General features: G+C 37.0%; 2 protein-coding genes across 6 annotated transcripts in view; both read right to left on the reverse strand.

Moving 5' to 3' along the window:
• Positions 1-18,475, reverse strand: part of inpp4b (inositol polyphosphate-4-phosphatase type II B) — a 765,675-nt gene that overhangs the window by 230,642 nt on the left and 516,558 nt on the right. The window lies entirely within an intron of this gene.
• The window catches only part of fam13a (family with sequence similarity 13 member A), an 84,007-nt gene that overhangs the window by 46,634 nt on the left and 18,898 nt on the right, over positions 1-18,475 (reverse strand). For all 4 annotated transcript variants that reach the window (XM_083538613.1, XM_083538611.1, XM_083538612.1 and 1 more), the window contains exons 6-8: positions 17,178-17,267; positions 12,626-12,718; positions 8,063-8,271 (exon numbers count right to left, since the gene is read on the reverse strand). In XM_083538613.1, the coding sequence (XP_083394739.1) occupies positions 8,063-8,271; positions 12,626-12,718; positions 17,178-17,267 (392 nt within the window). The remainder of the gene's footprint in view (positions 1-8,062; positions 8,272-12,625; positions 12,719-17,177; positions 17,268-18,475) is intronic.

The raw sequence follows: 18,475 nt of genomic DNA on the forward strand, positions 1-18,475 counted from the left end.
AATGAAGTGTTAACATTTAAAATTTCAGTAAAAATCAGTAAAATTTCCGTTTTCGATTACCTGAGTAAACACTTGAGCCAAGACACAATATGTCAGTATACTTTTGCCTTCACATGTAATAGATGTAAAAGCCTTAATCTTACATATAGCTGCTCTGAGAGTTTAATTATGTAATGCACAAAAAGCATCAGCCTTCCTACACATCCTAACATGATCACATGCATCTGTCTTACTATTCTTACATTTCCATAACCTCATTCCCATGGTCATTAGATCAGTTGTTCCCCGAGCCCTACCCTGATGTTTTACTGCATTGCTTAGTGAAGCATTTTTTTTTCCTGCATGAACACCTGTATCAGCATTCAACACACTTGATGAATGAATCATGTGTTTATAGCAGGTAAGAATAAATAGAGAGAAGGAGACAAATACTGGTTTAGGGAAACTCCATTTTTCCACAGTTCTCAGTGATGTGGGTCAATAGATAATGTCTTTTGCACCTCTTGACTGCTGCTGTTTTTTGCACTACATTGTGTCTGTTTATATTCACTCCTGGGTATAGTTTTTACGCTATCTTAGATTTTGTGTCTTGTCTTGGGTTGTCTTGTCTGTCTGCACTGTCTGTCTGTACTGTTTTTCGTCTGCACTGTTTGCACTAGGTTGCACTCGATGCACTTTATGTAGCTTGTTGTTGTTTAGTGTAGCACCAGGGTTCCGGAGGAACGTTGTCTCGTTTTTACTGTGTACTGTGTACCACTGTGTATAGTAGAAATGACAATAAAAGCCTTTTGACTTGACTTGACTTGACTTGACTAGATAGCAGAGGTGGACAAGAAGACAACTGAATGTGTCCTAAGTGCAGTGCATTTGAAAGTGTCTCAATACAAAAAGCAAAATATTTTTTACTCCAGTTATATCATACCAATTTCCCAATATTTGCTAAAATAAATACATAACATAAAAAAATAAGTGACATTAGTTTATGTGCTTGTTTAGTGTTTTATAGCTAAAGTTTTATACTTTTGTAGAACATCCACAAAAACAATTAGTTCCAGTCATCAGGTACAATTATAGCAGCTATTAACACTCGATCTCCATCAGCTTTATGTTTTCCTCTCTATTTAAAGTCAATACTACAAAACAATCTAATAATTTATTTAAATAATGTTACAATGAAACACCAAAGTACAATCTCCTCCACCCTGAAGACTTTTCCTACCACTGACTGAAACAAAGCACTGACACTGGAGACTCCTTCTAAAAAAAAAAAAGTCAAGTCTAGAAGCTTTTAGTCATTTCAACCCTATATAGCTGAAACAGTACACAGTGAAATGAGACACCGTTCCTTCAGAACACTGGTGCTACGTAAAACAACATAACAACATAGAGCTACAAGAACACAGTGCTAAGAACTAAAATACGTTGTCATCGCCACATTTTGTCTTGTCACAGAAGTCCTCACCATGTCAGTTGTCCTGTACATTTTTATTTATATAGAAAGTTTGGAAATAAAGAATCTGGATTGCAAATACTATTTGGTTTATTATGTGAATATCACATTAAAGGAAAGAATCCTGCGATTTTTATTTATTTATATACATTTAATTGAAATCTAAACCAATAAAATTCCATAAATGCAGATCTGATTTAATTTAGGCCAAAGGTGAAGCATAAGAGAGAAAATAAGAGGAATAGTTTCTGTATAATTAATTACTGAATTAATGGTCATTTTCTGGCCAGTCAGAATGGAGAATTCAACAGATATGCGGTATTAATTGCTGTTATATATTAAAGGGAATTAAATGCACGTGCATTTAGCTTCTGTATAATGAAGTGACAGCATTTAGTCGGTTCATTCAAATCCACCGTTCACCCTATTGGAAGATCAATCTTAAAAATATGTTCGCTTCCTCCCAAATAAAAACGCAGATGTAAAAACTCTGTCATTTGCAGGAGAGTTTTATAATCTTTTATGTCTTTGGATATACATTTTCCCTTCACTTAAACTTGACCCAAACCTGTTCCAGCATGACAATGCACATCTTCACAAAGCCAGCTCCATGAAGATATGTTCTACATGGGTTGGAATGGAAGATCTTGAGTGGCCTGCTATAGAGCTAAAGAACTATACTATATAGAACACCCGTGTGGCTGAATGAGCACAAATGTTGAAAACCACACTCTAAAATCTAGTGGAACATCTTCCCAGAAAAGTGGAGTTTAATATGGGGGCCAAATGGGGAATGGGATGTTCAAAAAGCACAAAAAAAATACAGTGAATGTATACAAAAATTAAAGAATGTTTTTACAACATCCAAAAGTTAAAATCAGCTCTTTCCTTGTGTATAAGGGACCTCATTACTGACATGTTACATGTTCTGTATAACAGATTGTTCACATTTCAGGCGGCAGTGCAATATCCTCAAACAGCAATCGGTTGAACTTCAGGAACACCAGATGCACTGAGCTGAGTGAGAAATGTGCCAAAGGTAAGGTCTAATGTACTCACACCACCCTAATGAGTCACACAGACGTGCTGATTCAACCCTTAACCATGGCCGGATATGTGTCTAAGTTGTTTAGCATGTGGAGGGAATAAGCTGCCATGCTGTGCCTGAGGTTGCTAGAGTGAGGCTTTGAGCTGCTGCTGCTGCTGCTGCTGAAGCATCCAATCCGAACTGCAGAACGTGCAAACGAGTTCAGCTGGAACACATGAGAAGCTTGCAGCTATTTCAGGAAATCGAGGCTTATTTGATATTTGATGGGTGTATAGTTACTTTGCGAAGGTATGCTTGAAACCTATCCTGGTGTGTACAAACTACCATGGAAATAAACCCTCTTTCTTTTATCACCAATAATTTTGAAATTGGAAAGCGCTCACAAGGGGGCAAAATAAAACAGGGTGATATTTTCAGAATGCCACTCCTATTTCCAATAAGCGCACTGATGACAGCACCCACCAGAAAAACATTGGCGGTAAGCCGAAAAGCTTTTATATCAGTGGGGATGCCCTGACACCTTAGCTAACTTCTCGCTAAAGGTCAAAGGGCACAATTCTGTGCAACTTAATCTACTTCAGTACAGCATGTCTGCAAGATCCAGTCTGGACCAGATGAGACAGGAGAGGTCCGGTTCTTAAGTACCTCCCATCCTTTGGTAAAGGACACTCAAGTGTGGGGGAAAGATTTTAAGAAAACAAGAGAGCTTGACAGTTAATAATAATATTTATTATTATAATTATTACAATGGATTGGTTTGATTTTGAGCAGTAGTATTGCTTAATGTGGTCTTGGTCTTGAATAAATGTTTTTTTTTCTTATGTTTATTTTTGTATTTATTTGTATTATGTGTTTCATTTTGTTCTGTATTTTGACTAGATAGCCTGAGGGCTTGATCACTCACTACATACATAAACAAAGCTCAGCCATACATAAGACTCAGCCTTGACTACTCCTTGTTTTGGATTTAACAATGGCTACTACTATTACTATTACTAATACTACTAATAATAATAAGAATAATAAGAAGAGGATGTAAATTTATTTACACACTAAAGATGCAATGACACTGAACTTCATTTTACCTACATGTGTGCACACAACTTTTATGTAAGCAGTATTGTTTACATACTCATTGCATATCTAATGTACAGCTGGAGGATAAAAATCCACAAGACGTCACGTTAAGTCAGAACATCCCGTTCCATCTGGCTTCCAAGCCGATCTGTAGTGTTCAGCTATTTCATGCACAGCAACATTAAACACATGAACATGCTGTGTTTTTCTTGATTGTTTCGTGATAGTTGTCATTGTGGCCTCAGGGTATATAAAGGGGAGGTTGTAGCTCAGTGATTAAGCAATTGGACTCTGGATCGGAAGGTAATAGGTTCAAATCCCAGCAACACCAAGCTGCTACTGCTGGGCCCTTAAGCAAGGTCCTTGATTCTCAAATGCTAAGTTGTAAGTTGCTCTGAATGAGGGTGTCTGCTAAAAGTATTAAAAAAAAATTATATGTTATTATTACTATTTCAGGACATAGTGTCTTGTGGTGCTAAAGGCCGGCTCTTTACACTACTGTTCAAGTCAAGTCAAGAAGCTTTCATTGTCATTTCTACCATATATAGCTGTCACAGTACACAGTGAAATGGGACGGCGTTCCTCCAGAACCCTGTTGCTACATTAACCAACATAGAGCTACAACACAGAACATAAAGCTACATAACAGAACACAGAGCTAAGGACTAAAGTAAGTGTCCTCACCACATAAAGTGCATCGTGTGCAACCAAGTGCAAACAGTGCAGACAGACAACACAAGGCGTGGGACAGATACACATAACACAAATTTGTTCACAATCTGACAATCTGACATTTAATGTCTCTTGTATTTAGTATTGCACTACATACTTTACATTAGTACTTGTAGTATATTTTTAATCATAATTGTAATATATGCAATTTATCACAGTATTGATGGTTTCCTGGAAGCAATGCAGACTGAGACTATTATTGTGTAACTGACTGTTTGTAAACTCTCGAATCTTGAAAAAGTGCAGTATATTGACAAAAGTATTGGGACACCTGACTTTTCCATGTGTTTTTTTTTCCCGAACTGTTACCACAAAGTTGGAGGCAAGTTTATTTTAGATGTGGTCGAATAACATATTTTTTATTAACTTGGAGACCCAAATCTGTTCCAGCATGAAGATGCCCCTGTGCACAAAAACTGGCTCCATGAAGATATGGTTTACATGATTAAAAGATCTTAAGTTGGCTGCTACAGATCTCTGACCTCAACCCTACTGATCACCTTTGGGATGAATTTGAATGCTGATTTCAACCCAGGCCTCCACACCTCACCTACATCAGTACCTGACTTTACTGAAACCATTGTGGCTTGATTAATTTTACAGAAAACTCCACAAGCACACCTGAACATCATACAGAAGAGTGGAGGTTATTATAACAGTAAATGGGGATCAAAAAAAGGGATGTTTTAAAAGTTACATACAAATCCTCAGGTGTCCATATAGTGTATATCATGCTCCTTAAACCCAATATAAATATAACAAAATGGCTATGACTTTCCTCGTTTGTTTAATTATTCAAAGTACTTAACTAGCTTACAGACTTCTTTCATGTCTCCACTCATGTGTAGTAGTTTCAGAAATGAAAGACATTTTTTCTTTTCTTCTTTTTTAAGAAATGACACAATGTCAGCTGCCTTTTTTGTCACATTCATGATGTGTGAGCATGTGACTGCTGATCGCTATCTACTGATTAGTCAAAGGTGCTACAATTACTAGTTTCCTGTTTGTCATCATTGGAACGAGATGATTGTTATGTTGGAAAGGAAGTTAGACCTTAAGAATGATCAATTTATGATCTTATTATTTTATTAACTATTTTATGACTTACATAAAATAGTTACATATATTAAAAGGGAAAAAGTTTAAGTGTAGCTCTTTGTACCATTGCTGTGTATTTGGGGGTTGGACTGGGAAAACCCATTAGAAAAGCTTAATTCAATCACACAATTTGTTGAACCAGAATTTTGTTCATTTATTCTATAAGATATTTTGACCCCTTAACCTTAAACATACATTTTGTATATTTTGCATGGAAAGGTTTTTAATTACTGTTTTTAACTTTACCTAATTTCAAAACTTTTTATTTGTGTTTTTTATCTGGACTGCTACACATTTAAGGTTTGTGATCACAGACATGTGATCTGTGGTCTTTATTTGCTTAGTGAAAGCATAGATATATTGAATAGTTGTATGTAAATGATTGGCAGTGAATAAGAATGGTATTGGATGACTGTCCAGAATACGAAATAGCAACTTGTGATCTGAATGCTATGACACACATCAACACTCGTGATTTTAAAAATAGATAAAAACCCAAGCACTGAGCACAGATTGAGGAAAAATTTCAATATCCAAAATATTGACATCAAATTCAGAGTTAATTAGTATTTGCCATGACCATTTTTTGGCCTTATCAGCCACTGCACTTCACCCCAAGTCACATGATTTCTAATACCTACATCACGTTTCACAAGTCACGTTTGTGTAGCACTTCTTATCTAGCATCGGTTGTAAATAGTGTTGTATGTTTTTATATCCATCCATGACCTTTATTATATTCCTGATTTTCAAAACTGATAAAAACCCAAGCACATTGAATGTCACCCGTTCTTCACGTAACCAACAAGCCATATTTACACTTAAGTTCAGACAGGGAATTACACAAATCTCAAAAACACCATAGCCCTTAGCTGTTATGCTGCTATTCTAGAAGACACCTGAACCCTACAGCTGATCAGCTTTCAGCTGCTTCTAATATGTATGCCTGCAATCTGGGTGTTTATAGCACACACTTAGCTGTGGTGTGGTAGCAAAACAGCAGGTGGATACTCAGCAAAGCTAAGGAAGGAGACAAGAAAGCGCGGAGAGAGGATCTGATCCTAAAGTAGTTTATTTAGTAGTAGTATATTTAGTTATCTTGTAGACTTCTAGGAAGAAGAACTGTTATTATAACAAAGCCAAGAATGTTCATTGCTTTTACTGCTTTTATAGCTGTACAATTAACTGTAAATGATCTTTGGACAATAATAAATACTTTTGATGTGCCAGAATCACTGCAACTAAGATCATAAAATCAAGAAATGAGTAAAGACAAAACAGCAGCTAGATGTCTTTTGTTTTTTTTAAGCAGTATACATAATCCAATTCAACAAAAAAGCATTGAGTATTGGTGGACACAGTCTTTATATTCAATTCAGCTTTATTCAAATTTATTTGTATAAATTTTCCCTAATCCCTAAAATCCATAATTAGTAAGCCAGTGAGGACAAAGAAACACTCCCTGAGATTTCTACTGTTTACACACAAGCCTTTAGATCACCTTGCTCTTTCAACACGCAAATGAGAAATGAGAAATTCCTAGTACTGTATTTGGTTATGAGGTTGGATGCTTAATCTGTGTTTCCCTTTGCATATGCATACAAAAATCTAATCGGACGTGATTGTGTTTTCTTTGATTACATGATCCCTGTTTGCAAACAGTATGCTTCACAGTCTCTTTCTGAAGCAAGACATACTTGTATTGATTTATAAAACAAGCATTTTTCAAGAATAAATGACAATAGCTGCACAGTATACGCTACCTAATGTTATACACCGATCAGGCATAACATTATGACATTATAACATTATGAGCGGTGAAGTGAATAACACTAATTATCTCTTAATTATGGCACCTGTTAGTGGGTGGGATATTAGCAGGAAGCAGGTGAAAATTTTTTCCTCAATGTTGACGTGTTAAAAGCAGGAAAATGGGCAAGAGTAAAGATTTGTGCGAGTTTGACGAGGGACAGATTGTGATGTCTAGACGACTGGGTCAGAGCATCTCCAGCAATGCAGCTTTTGTGTGGTGTTCCCAGTCTGCAGTTGTAGTTGTAAGTATCTATCAAAAGTGCTCCTAGGAAGGAACAGTGGTGAACCGGCGTCAGGTTCGTGGTCAGCCGAGGCTCACTGATGCACATAGGAAGCAAAGGCTGGACCATGTGGTCTGATCCAACAGACAAGCTCCTGTAGCTCAAACTGCTGAAGAAGTGAATGCTGTTGATGTTTGACGGGTCAGAACTGATTTAGCAGCAAAAGGGGGACCAAGGGATGTTTTTCTATGTTGCCATATTAGCATGTTTATTCCTTCTTAAGTATGTTATCCACTAACTGAATTATGAATGAATTAAAATGAAAATTGAAAATGAATAATTCAGTTACTACAGTGAACCAATGAAATGTATTAGTTTTTAGTTATGATGGATAGTCTTAACCAACCATCCAAGGAGTTTATTGTAGTTTAAACAAGTGCTTAAACATTTTTTTGAAAAATCAAGTTAGTTTTTTTTTGGTAAGGGGCAAATTTGCTTGCAGGAAGTATGCATTGCTAGAACTATAACTTCAGGCATGCCTTTTCTCTCTCTTATCTAGAGCCTTATCTACAATATGTATAGGAAACACACTGTTAGGTTATGATAAGTCTAACACACACTCACCTTCTCACTGTGTCCATGCTCCCGATGGGGTTGAGTTTGGGAGGGTTCAGATCCATGTTTTCCGCCTGAGAGCTCCAGCCCAGGGTGTGAAGTCGACAGTCTGCCGTGTGCTCTGGAGACTTTGCTAAATGTCTAGAAAAAGGAAGACCTGTCGAAGGAACAGGCTGGGGTACTGATCTCGGTGCTGCTTCACTTCTTACCCTCTTCACCTAATCGAGAGAGAGAGGGAGAGGGAGTGCTGAGTGTTAGATACATGAACTCAAACACACACTAAATCTGGATTTACATTGTGCCGAAACCTAAACATGAGCCTTGTGCTTGTTTTTGGGCAAGCCACACACTCCAGGATTCCTTCACCAGAAGGAAGGAAGTACTTGAAAGAGGAAGCAGCAGATATTTTTTTCTTCGCCTTTGAAACAAAATTGCCTGTAATCCTGAGGCAGTTAAACGTAAAAAATCTTATCTTATCTCCTCTATCATCGTTGCCTTCCATTAAATAGAGCTTAGATCAATGCAAAAACACTGATACAAATGCAGATACGAACGCAGAAGAAGTTGTAATCATGCCGACAGTAAAGTCAGAGTTCACTTACTCTTGCTGCATATCTACACACATGTATAGCTCGAGTCTATTCGAAAATCAAGACCACCATGGTTTGTGATGCCAAAGAGATACATGGGATTAGTCTGACCCCCATACCACACATGGGAGTGCGGAGTCAGATCATGGCTGACTTGGGTGTCTATATTTCACAAGAATGGAGAAAACAGTGAACAGGACTGTGTTAATCACAAACACAGAACTACCAAACAAGTGAATACGGTTCAGAATCGGTCATGTGTGGACGAGTTTGTTCGATTTTATACAAATGTAATTGTACGAAAATGCACAAACATAAACTTCGCCCTGAATTCGTCGCCGAAGCTGCAACTTGCAGCCTGCTACAAATTTCACAACCGCCAGACCACATTGTGTAATGCAATGTTTTTGTGAAACTGAATTTGATGTATTACTATGAGACACCAGTTTTGTTTTAAGACACAAGACAGTTGCACAACTGCTGCTGCTACATGTAAATCTTTGGCCATTACTTAAAAACAATTACAATTCATGTTACTTACTACTACTAAATGTCTACTAGAGTGATGTATACATACAATGGTACATATACAATTCTTACAAAAAGTTAAATATTGCTGCTTTAAATACTTTCTCTGAACTGCAGGTAAGGCTTTTTAATTCTGTGTAATTAATGTACTGCTCAAACCCTGCTCAAAAATTGTAAGCAAATTTACATTTGAGATTTGGACCTTACCATTCTAGACAGTTCCAGTCTAAGATCAGTTTTGGATTGTATCTGATATATTTTAAGATCCAATTCAATAAAATATTTTTTTGCCATGCGTTAAGTGACATGACACAGATTTTGAACATTGTATCTCAAATGTCTAGCATGACTTGGCAGCAGACGTGCGACAGCTGGCTCGAGTACTTAGAGGATGTCGGTATTAGATCAGGGTTGAGTTTTCGACTGAGACACAAAGCCCTGATATCAGTAAAAGGGATGGACAACTGGCTCAACCCTGGATACAGTCTTATTTGCCATAATATTTAGTTTTAAGGAACACGTTTGGATTGCACGGTTAATTTCGGTCTTTTTATTTATATAGCAATTATAATTGGTTGATTCTTTATTCATAAAGTATCAAAGTATTCGGGCATAAGCAGAGCTTTAATATGTAAACAGGGGTAATGATTGCTTTGCTGGTAGTTCTAGTAATAATACTTCAATTCATAGCTTCTAAGTCATATTGTTCCATGTTTGACTATTATAGGCTCTAGGTAGTATGAAGTGTCTACTCATTTATGGATTTAATTGTTAATAAATTTTAAATAAAATAGATTAAATAAAATAAATATCTATCTATCTATCTATCTATCTATCTATCTATCTATCTATCTATCTATCTATCTATCTGTCTGTCTGTCTGTCTGTCTGTCTGTCTGTCTGTCTGTCTGTCTGTCTGTCTGTCTGTCTGTACGAATAAATATTTACGAATTAATATTTATTTATAGTGTCTGAAAGAATAAATTAACCCCAATAAACTTTCTTTTGGCTTCTTCCATTAGGGGTCGCCACAGCGGATCATCTGTATTCATGATCCGCATGTTCGATTTGGCACGTTTTTACGCTGGATGCCCTTTCTAATGCAACCCTCCTCATTTATGCGGGCTTGGGACCGGCACTAAGAGTGCACTGACTTGTGCAACCCTAATGGTTGGGGTCGGTTCCCTGACCAGGGATCAAACCTGGGCCGCAGCTAATAATGGATATAAATAAATGTGCTGTATTCTTTATGCAAATATGTTTACAACAAAAGTACTTTATTTTACCTATATTATAAAAAAATTAAAATTAAAATGATGTAAATTTATTCAAATGATAATCCCTATCCAGTAGCAGTTTTATTCTATTGTTATTTCCGTTTGCACATACAGCTAAAATTAAAGGGAAGTTGTAAAACTCTTTTAACAGTTTTGCAACTTTTATAGCATCCCATAAATTCCTGTAAAACTCCCAGCCGCTACTTTCAGGTCCTGAGAAATTCAAGAAAAACGAAAGTACAGCTCATGTGAGGTTTACTCTGTTTTGCTGTTTTCCAGTTTTGTCTGCAATATTTTTTTCGACATTTGTATAAATGTGAGATTTGACAATCATCTTTATAGCATGACCTTGAGTTAAAAAGCATTACAGACACTTTTCAGGTTAACAGAATGTGAGCAATAAATAAATCTATAAATAAATCTATAAAGTCATATTGATATAAATAAGACAGAAAACAACAATCAGGCAGCCTAAGTTACTTTACAGCCTGTTTGGTTATTGCAATTCCCACAACTCAAATCAAGGTATAAAACAAGGGCAACGCTGTTTTTGGAAAGTAACCTTCTACGGAAAACTACACCACATTAACAATGATGCTGAATGGTGTTTTTGTATTATTGGGTTTAGATTACATAGATCATCCATCATACAAGTTCCTGTGTGAGCTTTTTACTAGTAATGATTCCATGTTAGAACAAGTGTACGTTTAATGTTTGCCACTTTTTTTTTCTGGCCCTGAGGTGGTGGAATGAACTTCCCCGAGCAGAAACACTTAAACTAGTTTGTTTTATGTATTTATGTACTGTATATAAAAAAAAATATGCTATAATTCCTCCCAACAGAGTTTAGGGTGATGGTATGGTAAGTCTGCAACCTAGTGAACCAGTGATGATTTATTGATTGATACAACTTTGACAGTCGCTCTGGATAAGGGTATCTGCTAAATGCTAAAAAAAAACAGTGCCATGGTGTGATGTAATAATGTACATTTCAAGGTTATTAAGCATCACACAAATGCCTATGGGCATTTTTGATGTGTATATAGCTTCTTGTGGAAAGTGTTTGATTGTCCTAGTGGGCCTGGATTAAAATTAAAATGTTGAATTAGGACTGTAACCTATATGCAATCTAAAATGTTTATTGTGGCCAAAGAGGAAATCGCGGTCACGTTTCATAGCACGTTCTGTAGACAAGACGAGTCATAAAAATTATATATTCCATATTTGTTAAAATAATGCAAACAGATGCAATTTGATAAAAAATTTATAAAAAATAATATCAATGTAAAAAAAAATGACAATCCCTGAATTGTAGCATTTGTAGAAAAAAATTAAACTGCAACATGCTATTATATTAAGAGTAATAATAATGCAATTAATGTTATCTATGTCTATGTCCAGAACAAAGAGCGACTCATGACTCAGCCGTATTGTTTCTTTCTTTTGTAAGAAACTTAAAAATAAAAGTGTAACTTAAATAACCCAGTTCAACTTGTACTACGTGCTGATTTGAATTATTTCACCGAGCCCTTCAGCGATCTTCTCAGCTGGAGCAGGTCTTACTTTTCACAGCCATCTCTTTTTGCTTTTTTTCCCATCAGCATTTCCCAATCGGTCGCTGCCTTGGTTATGAGTTACTGCAATGATGCCTTATCTAGGGCAGCTCAGCAAGATGAGCTGTACAACGCTAATCTAAGTAAACAGTTTTAAATTTCACGTCCCGTATGAAAACAAAGCATACACTGCTATCTAGCAAGGTGGCCTCAGATGTTGTGAAATAGCTGATTTCTCAGTTTTTTTCCGAAAACAGCATCAAAGTCATGTGAGCAGTCCACAGGTATCAGAGACTGTCTGGAGCATTAACGCACAAATGATAAGGCTGATGGGAAGTGGTATAAATAATACTAGTTAGCTCCATGTGATCATGACAAAAAACAGTCATAAACCATTTTATAAACCAAGTGCTTTTAATTTGGCTGTTTACAAAATTTGGTTGGAAAAATGAAGGTGTATATTTGGATTTGGATTTGTATATCTCATTGTAGCAAGGGAAAACATTCTTTCCATATACCTTCAATCAAATAAATCCATAAATAAATAATTTACCAAAATAAAACCATGCTTTTCTGGTATCTCCGCTCTTTTCCTGCCATATTTAAAATAAAAATAATTGTTACCTTCTTTTTTCTCGGGGTGGGAACTGGGGTTCTCACGCTCGACTCTTTTTCTCTTGGTGAGATCTTGTCCACAACCGGACTGCTTTGTGTGGCCTGACAAAACAGGAAGTGATAAATGGAAGATTATTAGGTGATCTATGGGTCAATAAAATCAGTCAGCAACAATAAACTTTTGCATCCTGACATGTTTGGCTGTAAACATTAACCTTTTCAAAAAGATTTAACAGAAATGGGAAATATTGCTGAAATACTGATTGGCCAGGCAGAGGGACCGAGCTGGGAAGGATGTGCTGCAAGTTAGAGCAATGAAGGATGCAATGGAAATTTGTTGACTAGTGAGGAGAGTGTGCTGAGAAGATGGAGGGAGTATTTCGAGAAGCTGATAAATGAGGAAAATGAGAGAGATCGATAGAAGAGTGGATGATGTGGAGATGGTGAATAAGGAAGAGCAGCGTTTAAGAGGATAAATTTGATCAGTCACAGCGTGAAGTTATAGGAAAGAGTAGTGGAAGCCAGGCTGTGACCACCTGTGTAACAGTATGGTTTTATGCGGAGGAAGAGCACTATGGATGCAATATTTGCTTTAAGAATGTTAATGGAGAAGTTTAAAGAAGGTCAGAAGGAGTTGCATTGTGTGTTTGTGGATTTAGAGAAAGCATACAAAAGGGTGCAGAGAGAGGAGTTGTGGTATTGTAAAAGGACATCAGGTGTGGCAGAGAAGCATGTGAGGGTATGTGACAGTGTGACAGCAGTGAAGTGTGCAGTAGGAACGACAGACTGAATCAATGTGGAGGTCGGACTGCATCAAGGATCGGCTCTGAGCCCTTTCCTGTTTGCAGTGGAGATGGACAGGTTGACAGACGAGAGCAGACAGGAGTCTCAATGGACTATGATGTTTGCAGATGATGTGATTTGTGGTGAGAGTAGGAAACCGGTTAAGAAAAGCCTGGAGAGATGGAGGTACGCGCTGGATAGAAGGGGAATGAAAGTCCGTAGGAGTAAGACAGAGTACATATGTGTGAATAAGTGGGAGGGCAGTGCCAACATCTAATAGGAGCAGCATGAAACAGAAACAGGATGTCCCTAATTTATATAGCTATGGATTAAGACTTACAGCTAAAGATTTCTATTTCTTTTATCTCACTGATTACTATCCATGGATTGAAAGTGCTCAGAGCATGATGACATGTTCGAATGTTATTTTGTGTGAGAATGGGCAGTCCATGGACATATTTTGTGATGAAGCTGGTGATGGGGATGAGTTCCAGGCTCATTTACAGTGTTAAAAGGTACAGTGTGTAAACTGATTTCTGAACACAGCCCTCGACATGACACAATGTAAAGCAAGGAAAATGCTTCAAAAAATGTTTTTTCATGAGTTTGACTTATATATTATTTACTGGTATTAACAGATACATTTTAGTTGCTCTTGAAAATTATATTAATGTTTATTTGTATAGGTTGTACTAACACTTGACATTGATAAAGTGGTTATGAAGTTTTATAGTTTAGTGCCTATAAGTTTAGTGCCTATGAGTTTTTTCCTTATAATTCTAAGTTTACTTCTAAAGAGCGAGCCAGTGGTAACTGTGACAAGGAAAAACTCCCTGAGATGGTATAATGAAGAAGCCTTTGTTGAGTTGTTCTGTTGAGTAATAGATGCTTAAAAGCAGAAGTGTTCATGCAACCTGTGGTCCTGCGCCATTATAGTATACTGTTGATATTAATTACAGTCCAAATCCGTCCTAAAAGTATTTAAATTGCTCAATAATTTCATGGATCTTTAGGCTGTTGATATGGAACCAAACACATTATGCATTTTGCTTGTCAGCTTCCATATCTAGTGTCTTGCCACAACAATGTTTTCTTTTTAAAGTTTTTTCCCCACTGATTATTTGTTGAACATTAATTTTTAAATATTGCCACAAGTCCTCAATCAGACTGAGGGTCTTGACTTGGCCATTCTAATGCATTTCCTGGTTATGAATCCAGTGCAGCTTTGGTGTCCAGTGCTCAGTGTTTCTAGGATTGTCCTGTATTTGGCTCTATTCATCTTCCACTTAAACCTGAGCAGTTTCTTAATCCTTCCTGATGAAGAGCATTCCCACTGCATGATGCTACAACCAGGATGCTTTAATGCGAAGAACTTGTGTTTCTGCCATATGTATAGCTTTGTGCAAAAGCCACAAAGGTCGGAACGGGTCTCATCAAACCACGGATTCCTTTTCAAAATCCAAACACGATATATGTTAAGGTTAAGGTGTATTTATAAGCAAATAATTGTGCAGAATATGGCACTGAATATGAATTAATTTGCATTTGCAACTGTAAAAAAAATATATATATTATTAAAAATAATAATTCTACAGTATATATTAACATTATTACGCTGAAAAGCACAAAGCACAATGTTAAAAACGTTCGGCTAAACCAAGCAATCGCAACAGGTTCAGAATACACAGCTTGCAAAATATGCAAGGAGTAAAAACTAGGCCCTGTGAACAACTCTATTTATAAGCTGCACTGCTGCACTCACCTCACCCTGGAGGGTCATAATTTACAGTGTATTGGAACAGGAAAGCTCAGGGAAGTAAACTTTCTGACTGGGTGATAGATAGAAAGTAACCTGGAATGACCTGTACAGCCAAAAAAAAAAAAAAAAAAAATATATATATATATATATATATATATATATATATATATATATATATATATATATATATATATATATATATATATATACAGTGAGGAAAATAAGTTTTTGAACACCCTGCTATTTTGCATGTTCTCCCACTTAGAATTAATTGAGGGGTCTGAAATTGTCATCGTAGGTGCATGTCCACTGTGAGAGACATAATCTAAAAAAAAATCCAGAAATCACAATATCTGATTTTTAAACAATTTATTTGTATGATACAGCTGCAAATAAGTATTTGAACACCTGTCTATCAGCTAGAATTCTGACCCTCAAAGACCTGTTAGTCTGCCTTTAAAATGTCCACCTCCACTACATTTATTATCCTAAATTAGATGCACCTGTTTGAGGTCGTTAGCTGCATAAAGACACCTGTCCACCCCATACAATCAGTAAGAATCCAACTACTAACATGGCCAAGACCAAAGAGCTGTCCAAAGACACTAGAGACAAAATTGTACACCTCCACAAGGCTGGAAAGGGCTACGGGGAAATTGCCAAGCAGCTTGGTGAAAAAAGGTCCACTGTTGGAGCAATCATTAGAAAATGGAAGAAGCTAAACATGACTGTCAATCTCCCTCGGACTGGGGCTCCATGCAAGATCTCACCTCGTGGGGTCTCAATGATCCTAAGGAAGGTGAGAAATCAGCCCAGGACTACACGGGAGGAACTGGTCAATGACCTGAAAAGAGCTAGGACCACCGTTTCCAAGGTTACTGTTGGTAATACACTAAGACGTCATGGTTTGAAATCATGCATGGCACGGAAGGTTCCCCTGCTTAAACCAGCACATGTCCAGGCACGTCTTAAGTGTGCCAATGACCATTTGGATGATCCAGAGGAGTCATGGGAGAAAGTCATGTGGTCAGATGAGACCAAAATAGAACTTTTGGGTCATAATTCCACTAAACGTGTTTGGAGGAAGAAGAATGATGAGTACCATCCCAAGAACACCATCCCTACTGTGAAGCATGGGGGTGGTAGCATCATGCTTTGGGGGTGTTTTTCTGCACATGGGACAGGGCGACTGCACTGTATTAAGGAGAGGATGACCGGGGCCATGTATTGCGGGATTTTGGGGAACAACCTCCTTCCCTCAGTTAGAGCATTGAAGATGGGTCGAGGCTGGGTCTTCCAACATGACAATGACCCGAAGCACACAGCCAGGATAACCAAGGAGTGGCTCTGTAAGAAGCATATCAAGGTTCTGGCGTGGCCTAGCCAGTCTCCAGACCTAAACCCAATAGAGAATCTTTGGAGGGAGCTCAAACTCTGTGTTTCTTAGCAACAGGCCAGAAACCTGACTGATCTAGAGAAGATCTGTGTGGAGGAGTGGGCCAAAATCCCTCCTGCAGTGTGTGCAATCCTGGTGAAAAACTACAGGAAACGTTTGACCTCTGTAATTGCAAACAAAGGCTACTGTACCAAATATTAACATTGACTTTCTCAGGTGTTCAAATACTTATTTGCAGCTGTATCATACAAATAAATAGTTAAAAAAATCATACATTGTGATTTCTGGATTTCTTTTTTAGATTATGTCTCTCACAGTGGACATGCACCTACGATGACAATTTCAGACCCCTCCATGATTTCTAAGTGGGAGAACTTGCAAAATAGTAGGGTGTTTAAATACTTATTTTCCTCACTGTATATATATATATATATATATATATATATATATATATATATATATATATATATATATATATATATATATATATATTTGGCTGTACAGGTCATTCCAGGTTACTTTGCCCCATTTACAGTACAAACAACATCAGGCATGATTGCAAATGGTGTACAAATATACAGGGACAAAAAACAAAAACAAAACACAGACAGACATATGTGTACCTTCTTCTTTCTGGGAAGTGGAATAGGTGCTTTTGGTGTTGGAAAGGATGTTGACATGCTATCAGTGTACGTCACGTCCATGTGGGCCTCCTGGGAACAAAACAATAATTGCAAAGAGTTCACATGAGCTCAGCAGTCTTCACTGACAATGCTTAACAAGGACATAAGGCACAGGTATGTGCTGTAGCTTCATTTACCCTGAAATAAAATTTTTATAGGATTTAAAAGATCAGTAGCCATGAAATATCCATCACCCGAACAAGGTCATAACAGGTTCTTTGGTTTAACACAGGTGGTCGGTTTGGCTCTTCTTAGTAAACTGTATGTTCTAATATCTATCTTTCCAAAACATTGGAGCAATGGGTTCATGCTTGTCTGATCTATCTTGCCCTAGTCCGTGTCAGCTAAACAGGAGCCCACATCTTGTGCTTCAGTGTGCCATTACCAAAGTGTCAAGGTGACTTCCCGTCATGCACTATGCAACTATACAATATAAGTAGGTGAGAAAAACAGTTCTTATGTTATGTCTTTGGTATAGACGCTCAAAATGTAAAATAGTCTGAAGACCATTTGAATCACTATTATGCTGGTATATAAAATATTATAAAATATATTTCTGGTATTTTTGTCTTTTGGGCATTTTCACACTTGGTTTAATATTTTTTTGGGGGTTTTTTATTTTAAACCGGGGGGAATAAATGCAGGTTTGCCTTCAAATAGAAGAAATCTCTCCAAACCATGCCTTGATTGCATTTTTAGGTACATCACATTTTCAGAACATTCCTGTATTTCTCAGCTCTTTTTGGGTGCATGGCATGTCACTGTGCAGAAATTATGCAGAAAAAAAGCTGATCTCATATGAAAACATGTAATCATGCAAGCAGACATTAGGTGTGTATTTTTTTGCACCACAAAGGTGCTCTAGTTCTTTAACCATTAAGATGTTTTATGTAACAATAACCTTAATAGTACTTTCCTATTTATAAAACCTTCTCATACACTGATCCAACAGAAAGATCTGAGTTACTGACAGTTTCAAACAGCGCTCATGAGACTGGAGGCTTTATTACATTCACTGCATGTTATTGATATAAATACTTTACTTATTAAAATTCATTTGAATCTCTACATTTCTTAGATGTGCATTTATAAGGTGGCCTGGGTGGCATTTACAATCCTGGGAGGTTCGATTATTCACATTATTCCTACATGACCTATAAAAGAATAAATCATTTTAGTGTAATTTTAATGTGCAATTTGATTCGAAAATGTTTTCCATCACCACCTCTGAGCAAATG

This window comes from Silurus aristotelis, assembly GCF_946808225.1.
Source record: "Silurus aristotelis genome assembly, chromosome: 4".
In the NCBI taxonomy this organism is placed as follows: domain Eukaryota; kingdom Metazoa; phylum Chordata; class Actinopteri; order Siluriformes; family Siluridae; genus Silurus; species Silurus aristotelis.